At 48.3% G+C, this 9,617-nt stretch overlaps 1 protein-coding gene across 1 annotated transcript; it reads right to left on the reverse strand.

Annotated features, from left to right (window-relative positions):
* Window positions 1–470: 470 nt before the first annotated feature.
* On the reverse strand, window positions 471–2,908 carry LOC120679261 (peptidyl-prolyl cis-trans isomerase NIMA-interacting 4-like). Its single transcript, XM_039960810.1, has 4 exons — window positions 2,634–2,908; window positions 2,274–2,383; window positions 979–1,121; window positions 471–740 (listed from the first exon to the last, which is right to left on the reverse strand). Exons 1-4 carry the CDS (start codon window positions 2,773–2,775, stop codon window positions 698–700), a joined length of 438 nt encoding a protein of 145 aa, XP_039816744.1. The 5' UTR covers window positions 2,776–2,908; the 3' UTR covers window positions 471–697.
* Between the last annotated feature and the right edge of the window lie 6,709 nt (window positions 2,909–9,617).

Raw genomic sequence — 9,617 nt, forward strand, 5'->3', positions numbered from 1 at the left:
ACTAGCAATGGCAATGGCCAATGGATGATGTTATAGGTCGATTCAATTATCCACAATAGTAGTAGAACTTCTTTTGAACAGCTGGGTTTGAACAGCTGAATTCCTGTCAGAACTAATCAGAGTTTTAACAGCTGGGTTTTCAACTTCTAATGTATTTGCCAGAGATTGCACTGGAAGTTTGCATAATTGAGTTCAAATTGGAACACAATAAAGATCGAATCAAATTCCGTGCATTGAATAACAGGACAGTGCAGACCTCTAATCCGGCTCAAACGGTAGCTCATGCATCATCTGTTCATAAGTGATATGCACACCTAGATTGAACAACATATCGCTCAGAACATAACCATATCGCTCAGAAATGAAGAGGCGTGGCGCCCCTGGTCGTTAAAACATACTCCCTCTATCCTTAAATAAGTGTCGCCCAGGCGACACTTATTTAGGGACGGCGGAAGTAAATGGCACAGAAATGCTAGAACAGAGCTTTTAACCAATACTGATAGATATGGCATATCAGCATCATAGCTAGTTACAGCAAAGCACACTTTCTTTTGTTTTGGCAATTCCTTAGCATGCCAATAGCCAAACACAAAATACACATGTCCAGCGCTTATTAAGCCAACAGAGAAGAGGAGGTGTTTGCATTGCGTCTCATATTGCTTGATGAGGTCTCCCCAATCCCGAGCATGCTTCCAGATCAGTTCTTTCTTCCTTCACAGAGGATAAAGTGGTATCCGTGCCTGCACCAGAACAGAGAGTGTCGTAATGAGTACCAGATAAAATGTGGGATGTGAGAAAGTGTCTTCAGGAACATAGAGATTTGTAGAGCGTATTGGTGTTTCCCCCATATTCATGGATCAGCAGCATATGAACCTAATTGTTAAGTCCAAAGGAACGGGGCAGGACTTATGCATTGCGCGCTGCTGCTAGGATATTCAGTTGACCAATAATGAAAGAAAAAAAATGGTAAAGGCATACGTGGACTTGAACGGTGCGTTAACAGCTCCCACAGGTGTGTTGAACGCAACCTCCTGGAAAGGGCCAGCCATCTTGCCACGTGGGAACCAGCCAAGATCTCCACCTTTCTTCCCTGATGGGCATTCAGAAAACTCCTGGGCTACCTGCAGCACGAAGAATGTGGCACATTGTAGTTTTAGTGTGTAATGGTACTGAATTTACAAGAAACTATTAAGACAAAATAGTTTGCCACATTGTACATGGCAGAACACCATCCCAGACAACAGCTAACCAGATTGTACATGGCAGAACAATGAACTCGGATTTAAGTCCGGTGACATATCAGGTTGATAACATGAAGTTGATGTCGAACAGACCCCACTAAATAGCAGCTACAGCCTACAAGTATGTCCTAACCAGAAAATCTACTGAACCGTTTATATAAAGTTCCATCAAACTTCATATAAGAAACATTCGCCACTACTAACTATTTTCTAGGGCTTAACTGTTTGCAGACTCAAATTTCTAACTGGAGCTATGAACCCTGACACCAATTTGTATTTTATACAGGTTCCCAAGGTTCAGAACCTGAGCAAATTGCAATTAGTGGATATGAAAAAACTGAGATTCCTAGTTCCAGTAGTAAGATGCAACTCAAATAGATATATTAGCTGGGATGACTTCAACTTGCTACAAACTAAATGATAGAGCTTTCTGCATTTTGGGCATTGAAAGTAAATTATAAACATAGCTTGTCGAAGATTTAATTAATTCACAGTCCAAAACTGGCTCAGTCAAGTATCGGTTTTAAGACTGACACTACCAAAAAAAATTTTGGCCTAGAAAAAACACCCAAACCTATGAAGTATCAATAGATCTGCATGCATCATCTAGATGTCAGCAACGCTGCCCCGTCTTTAAATAACTGTTCATATACATCATCTATTCATCTGTGCTTGTCATGAGACAAAGGGACTTAAGACAGTAAGGGTCTTAAGTCTTAACAAAGTGCAACTAATAAAAAACATCAAGAGTTCATTCATAGTCGCAGAAAAGAATACAAGACAACAAAGATGCATACTGCAAATATAACATGTAAATAACAAGGGTCCTGAATATCATTGATCCACACACAATTAATTCCCCTCAAGGCCCAAAATACAGACTTGAAATTTCACAAAAAAAAATAGATATAAAAAACTACGAAGTTTTATTGGTATCAATGTGCAAGATTCCTCACTACCCTTTTCTTTTGAGCAAACCTAAGTAAGTTTTAGCTAAGCTGTATAGAAAGTGATCATCAATCGGCCCTTTACCTTAGCGAACTCAGCAGGAGGAACCTTGTCCCCATTGTCCAGCCATCCATCCTGCAACTTCTTATAAGCCTCATTGATTTTCCCCTGCTTCTCACACAATACGTGCCTAGCTGCAGATGCGGGACAACACACACAACAAGTCAACTATCCTAACAGAAATCTTTGAAAAACTAAACATGAATAAATGGCATTACTAGTAAGAATAATTGCAACTCAATTTCACAACATATCCTAGAGGGAATCGCAATCAGTTACGGACGGCCCATATCCACTCCAAAACCTGGGGAACCCCCACAACCGCAAGATCTCACCCAAATTCAGCGAGCTTTCACCCAATACTGCAAAAACAGCACGCGGTACCTTTGACATAGGTGCAGGTGCCGAGGCCATCTGCGGACTTGCCTCCCTTGCCCTTGCCCCCCTTGCCGCCGGCGTCGTCGCCGCCGGAGGATGCGGCCTTGCCCTTGCCCTTCGCGTCCTTCGCCTTCGAGTCCTTCCCCATCGGCGGCCGCGAGGTGGATCGGATTGGATTGGAGAGACCAAAACCCTACTTCCAAGTAAGACTGGCTCAGAGACGACGGCGAGTCGACGACGACGATGACGCGAGGACCACGAAGATATCTGGCCGGGACGGAGAAGGGCCTTATTGTAAAAGGCCTTATAGGGCCGATTTAACGGGCCAGATTCGTACACTCCAACTCATTGGGCTGAAACTGGGACGACTGATGCGTGTTTATCGCCTTCTCTCCCTTTTCAGAAGCCCGTTAACTCTTCAATAAAAATTTGGCGCGTAACTGGCGGCAGTTAAGAAACTGACACAGGAATTTGTCTGCATTCATAACTGCATGTTGTATCCAGACACGGGGTGAAGCCTTGGTGAGGATAAAAGTGACGGGTACCTTAAACTGCCCGTTCAGCCCTAACCCACATATCTTGGCCCCTGACAAGACCCTGAGGGCAGCAAGTGTTAGCCCATGGACGACGGCCCGGGGTGGCTCGGCAAGCCAAAAGTGGCCCAAGACTTGACCAAGGACCTCGCCTCGCTTGACTCACATGAGAGGGCTTCGCCTCACACCCGTGGGCCGCGAAACTCCAGGGAAAGGTGGGTCACCCCGGTCAAAGGGGTCCACGCACATGGCCCTGAGAAATGGGGAAATGATCGTTCCACGCCCCGTACGGATTGTAGTGGGCGATGGGTCAACACGTCTCCTCAGACGGAGACGTGGCCCAACCACCCCGCCGGACGTCATCAACAGAGAACGCAGTGACGAGTGCCACGTCGAGACGTGACAGACCGTCATGCCCTACAGTTGACGATGTCAGCAGCAGCACGAATCCCGCGCTCCCATCCCGCCACGACTAGCACAGTGCCGAGGATGGGAGCAGACATCCTCTTGTCGCCATCGAGCAAGGGCTAGCGGGACCCATCGTACTCCGTAGTTGGTAGCCAGCGGTCGGGAGGCGCCCGACCCCTCTTTTATGCTTCTCTTTCCCTCCTCTCTCGATGTAAGCCTCTCTCCCTTGGACTATAAAAGGGAGAAGCAGACCTATACCCGTAGAAGAGATTCGAACTCACTCCACCCGACTCGAGACACACACACGCACACACACACGCAATCCAGAGACTTGGGAGCCTCGTTCCCTCTCTCGCCCGTTTGTAACCCCTACTACAAATTTGAGTGCAAGAGCACGAGAATTCGAATTGGACGTAGGGACATTCAGCCCGAACCAGTATAAATCCTTGTGTCTCATTCTTGCATTACCATCCGAGCCCGTGACATGCGTACAAGTTTACTAGCCGGTGATTCGGAACGCCGACAAGCCTAATGTTTGAAAGTTCACATATAATTCGCCTCAAATTTTTAATACCTGTGAATGCTCCGTGGAAACTTATTGAATTATACTTTCTTGTTGTTTCGAAAAAGAGTAAAATGCACCAGGGGTTCACCAAAGGGTGTGTCATTTATGTCCAAAAACTCTAAAAGTGTATTTTTAAGTCCATCAATTGTAACACTTATATCTATAAACTTTGAAAATATAAATCCATAAACTTTGAAAGTGCATTTTTGGATCCATAAACTAATTTGTATCACTTAGATCCATAAACTTCAAAAGTGCATTTTTAGATCCATGAACTTCATCCATAAGTAGTTATGTGGCAATAGACATGTCCACAAAGGTTGCCCCGATATCAGTGTCCATGAATGTCTTTCAACCCCTCATGATAACCACTACTCTGGTTGACCTAATTCTAACATCGTCATGAGCTTTTTTTTACAACACATGGCACCATCATATCCGATTACCCGTGCCATGGAGGACATCGTCATGAGCTTTTTTTTACAACACATGGCGCCATCATATCCGATTACCCGTGCCATGGAGGACATAATATTCTCTACCATGATACACATACTGTTGAGTCCCTTTGTGATCTTCTCCGTCTTTTCCCAGACATTACCCCCTCCTCTCTAATCATATAACGAGGTCATGTCTAGATCTAAGCTCAGGAATTCACCAATGACAGTCCGCTAGCCCCTCTTTGAATCCTAATATATATCAATAATCTTCAAAATAAGTCTTGCATCCCTCCTCTCTCCTCTCCTTATGCACTTGATCTGGGGCTCAAATTTCACCCTTCTGGCGAAACTCCAGCAACGTGCGGGCACCATGTAGATTCATATTGGTGCGATATCAAGTGCATGAAGGTTAGGTGGAGAGGTATGGATCTATGTGACACAAATTATAAGTTTATGGACTTAAGAACGGACTTTAAGAGTTTACGGACCTAAGTGACACAAATTACAAATTTATGGACTGAAAAATGCAATTTCAAAATTAATGAACCTAAGTGATACCCTCTTACAAGTTGATGCACCTACGGTGCATTTTACTCTTCGAATTAATATTAGAGAAGATGCATCAGATTTTCCTTGCTTCAGAGGAGAAAGGACACTTCAGTTCCTTTCCACCTAGCTAGTGTTTTTATTTTGAGATGAGATTCTCCAGACCATACAAAAGTATCAACTTGCGCTAAAAATAAATTATCAACCTATAACTATGTACCGACTTTTAGGTACTATATATCTGCTACTAAATTCCAATAATTCCTTTTCCCACTGTCTGGTATTTGTAAATATTCAAAGGATCTTCCTAGTTCCTTCTGCCTGGCTCAGTGAACGATGCCTGCCTACATCAAACACGCATGCATGCCGACGCGGCCGCAATGCAAGTTGCGAGACGGCGTCTGCGTCGGTAGCTCGTAGTTTGGTAGAGCTGTCTCCATCCCGGAAAACGCCTTCCCCTTCAACAAATGTTAACCCACATTCTTGTTGTGCAGGGGCGGATACAGGAGGGGGGCTAGGGGGGCTCAAGCCCCCCCTAAGTTCCCCTAATTACATGTAAAACACTGTAGTAAGAGTCCCAAATCACTATTAAATCTTCACACAAATCAACATTTCTATTGTTTCAGCCCCCCTTGTCTCCCAACGTGCATCCGCCACTGTTGTTGTGTGCTACACTGCTACTGCTACTACTAGAAGCTGGGGGAGAGAATATTCTGACGCCAGCCGCAATCTAACGAGATCTCGTAATCTGACCGCCGCAGGAGCTGGCCGGGGACGATGAACCTCGCTCGCTGCTTGTGCCGGACGGCTCCGTCGCGGGGTTTATCAAAGGCCGGCAGCCGCCGCCGTGTCCCCCGAGCCACTGTGCAGCGGTCAGGCAGGCCTCGCCTGGCCCAATCGGACGCCGCCATCGCATCAGTGACGAGTGACCGGGGGAGATTATTGGCAGGGGTTTATTCTGCGAGGGGAATGAATGATTAACAATAAGCCTGTTTACTTGCGATCAGCAACTTGCTGTGGTAATTACTAATCAGCACCTGAAGGCTGAAGGAGTATGATGGAAGAAGCTAGCTAGGGTAATTAGGTCAGTCTCAACAGGAGTTTCATGTGACATTAAATATCATCAATTTTGCCGATATGACAAAGAGAGAAGGATGAAGTTTTATAGAATGTGAGGAGAGTTTCATCACCATGAAACTTATCTGTCACGGTTATCTAGTTCCAAGTCTAGATATCTATATTCATGAAACTCCCACTGAGACTGGCTTGCCAGCTATTCAACATTCAACAGTACATAATTAAGTAATTAATTAATTAATTAATTAATTAATTAATTAATTAATGCCTTCCGGGGGTTGGATTAGATAGGTGATGGTGGTTGTCCTTCCGTGCAAGTCTCGCTCGGGTCTAACACACTGCATGCATGCATGCATGCATGCATGCATGATGCTCTTCGTTTTGTTGATCATCTTTAATTTATTGTTAGAAGCCTAATGATGCCAAACTGGAAGAGGCTACTTAACGGTGCATGTGATTTGGATTGTGATCCAACATTATTAGAAGGATCATGCATGTATATACAATATGCAAGGATTTCAGCTATGCTAGCTCGATCCGTGATCCGTGAGCTACGCCGGGTTTGCTAATATAATCCAGATTTTCTGCATCGACAGTAGTGGGAAGGAATGTTTGCAGCATTTTCTTGCGACTGCAGGTTTCATAGCATTATTCTATGCGGACAAAATCAAATCATCGTCCTGTTTTTGCATAATCTTTTGAGGAGCACAATGCAAGTGCATTCTTTCATACATGCATGGGTGACGGGTGCAAATGCGATCATGCATTAGATCGAGTTGGACCCATTAGGGTTTCTATTATTTGATTTACTACTACAGATTCGAAGGCAAAAAATGAATGGACGAGAGCTTATTATTATGCACTTCAATTTCGTAATTGGTATCAATCGATCTAACCTTTGTGCGAATACAGTCCAGAAGAAATTCAGATTACATGCACCCAAGCACTGACTTCCACAAATTTTTGTACTTTCAATACTAGCAAAAATAAAATAAAATAATATTAGATTGCTTAGATTTCTCGTAGCCTGGATAACGGTACCGTTTCCTTTTTTTTTTTGGAAAAGGGAACTTTATTAATTTCAAGAAAGATACATCGAGTTGATACATCATCTTGAAATGTTCCCGACCTCTGCCGAAACAGCACACGGCCTAAAAGAGCTTGATAAAAAACCTGACACTCTATGTCGTGGTGCTGCAAACCACAGCCGGGTGGCGGATGGCACCCGCCCTAGCCCTGAGGGTGTGTACTCGGGGGTTAGCTGGTCTTAGATCGATCTCACTCAAGAACACGATGAACACAGCAGGATTTAGAGTGGTTCGGGCCGCCGGAGCGTAATACCCTACGTCCACTGTGTGTTGTATTGCCTTCCCACGAGAGTGAGAAGGTTGTAAGAGCTTGAGTCTGTCTGGAGCTCCCCTGTTCACAGCGAGTGCCTCCCTTTTATATCTCAAGGGAGGCGCGTACATGGCTGCCGGGACCCCGACAAGTGGGCCCAGCGATGCGGTACAAAATATAGTACTGTTCATCATTATGGCGTTGCAGGCAAAGGAGATCTTTCTCTGGATATCTTTGCCTGCTCTTGGAGTCTCCCGTTCAGCATGTCTAGGCGCTGTCTTGTCGGAACGGCGCCCGTCGTAGCCAGCGGCGTCGCCTGCCACGTAGCTGAACGGCTGTGTAGGGAGCGGCGTAGGCGGTATGATGGAAAGGTGTCGTGCCGTCGTATCCATTTAATGCGGCTGACGGGCTCTGCGCGGGCGCGGCACAGGCGGCTGCACTGTGCACCTTGGTAATACGCGGTGCACAGCGGGGCCTGTCAAAGGCTGTCCCGCGTGCGTCGGCGGCAGAGCATGCGTCAACCATCCGCATTAAATGTGGTGGGTGGGCGAGTCCCCCTTGCGGAGGACTCGCGCATGAGCCCGCGCCCGTGCCCCCGGGACACGTGGCGTCTCCGGACCTCCGCACGGTAAGGGGGGTCCGGACGGCGCAGGAGGCCCCGGACCCCTATGGGGGGTCCGAGGCCTGGCTGTCAGCTCGGAGCTTCTATCCCTTAGAGACACGTGGCGTCTCCGGACCGATCCCCAGGCGGGGAACGGGTCCGGGGCCGTTGGCCTGGTGAGGGAAGAGCCTGTCCGGTGGAGCCTGGCTACTCCGTCCTTACGCGTAGTTACGGATAACTACGAGAGTCCTGTCTTGCTGCGGTAAGAGTGGGTACCCCTGCTACAGGGTACCGACAGTGGCCCCCGGGGCCACCTTGGGGGAGGTACGAACCCGCAGGTGGGGCCACTACTGCGATTTGGCTCTGCATAGCTTGAAGTTTCTTGCTGCAGAGGTCTTGACCGGCCTTGACCATCCATCGGATTGTTCGCTGCCTCATCACATCGCAACGGCTTATTGACTCGTGGCCCCCACGCACAGTGGTACACCTAGTCATGCGCGCGACGCTCGGCATTCTTGCGGCCAGAGTAAACGGATCATTTACCGCCGGCGCAGTTCCCGAAAAGCTCGGCCACGCCAGCGCTTAATGCGCGCACGTCAGCTCGGCTTCCGCCTCGCTCCGCGCGCGCGCGAGCAACGGTTCAGATCCCGTCTTTTCGCACCCTTGTTCGTTACCCGCTCACCCCGCCAGGTGGGCCTGCGCCCCCATGTCATGGACTGGGCGGTTAACTCCAGGCGCGGGCGTCGCTTGGGTTCTGGCGACGGTTCCGGAGCGCGCCGGTTGAATCGGGCTTATAATGGGATGAATCCGCATTCCGCGGTTACTTTCCCGCATTCGCCTTCTTCCTTCCAACCTTTGCGCCCCTTGCCTTCGAGCTTTCCTCGCCCCTTGCTCCCCCACACAGGTCGCTTCTTACTCCACCGAGAGATGGGGTCCCTTGTTCATCCCCGCCGCTACCAGACCGAGGGAGAGTTGAACACAGTGCGCCGTCTGCTGGGATGGAGTGCTCAGGAGACCGGCTGGGGGGTACGAGCAGGCTCGGTTCCCCTTGGCAACCTCCGCGCCGGGGAGTTTGTGCTATTTATCTCGCACATCTCCACCGGCGTGGGACTGCCGATCTCTTCGTTCCTGCTGCTGCTGCTGGAAGACTTCGGCCTCCAACTTCAGCATCTGACGCCGCACTCCCTCCTCCTGACGTCCATCTTCGTGCATTTATGCGAGATGTTCGTGGGAGTTCGGCCCTGCGTCATCCTCTTCCGCTATTTCTTCATTCTGGTGAGGTCCGGAAGGAGCAAGGACGAGGTGGGGGGGTACTACTTCCAGGTGAGGAGTGACCTGGCGACTCCTTACATTCCCGGCCTTGCTGGCGGAAAGTGGGAGGAGTGGCGCAGGGACTGGGTGATCGCCACCACTGAAGCCAACGAGCGCCTCGCCCTGCCGACCGAGGGGCCCGCCTCCGACAAGGCATCCTGGAGGGCCAAG

This window comes from Panicum virgatum, chromosome 2K (assembly GCF_016808335.1).
Source record: "Panicum virgatum strain AP13 chromosome 2K, P.virgatum_v5, whole genome shotgun sequence".
NCBI lineage: Eukaryota > Viridiplantae > Streptophyta > Magnoliopsida > Poales > Poaceae > Panicum > Panicum virgatum.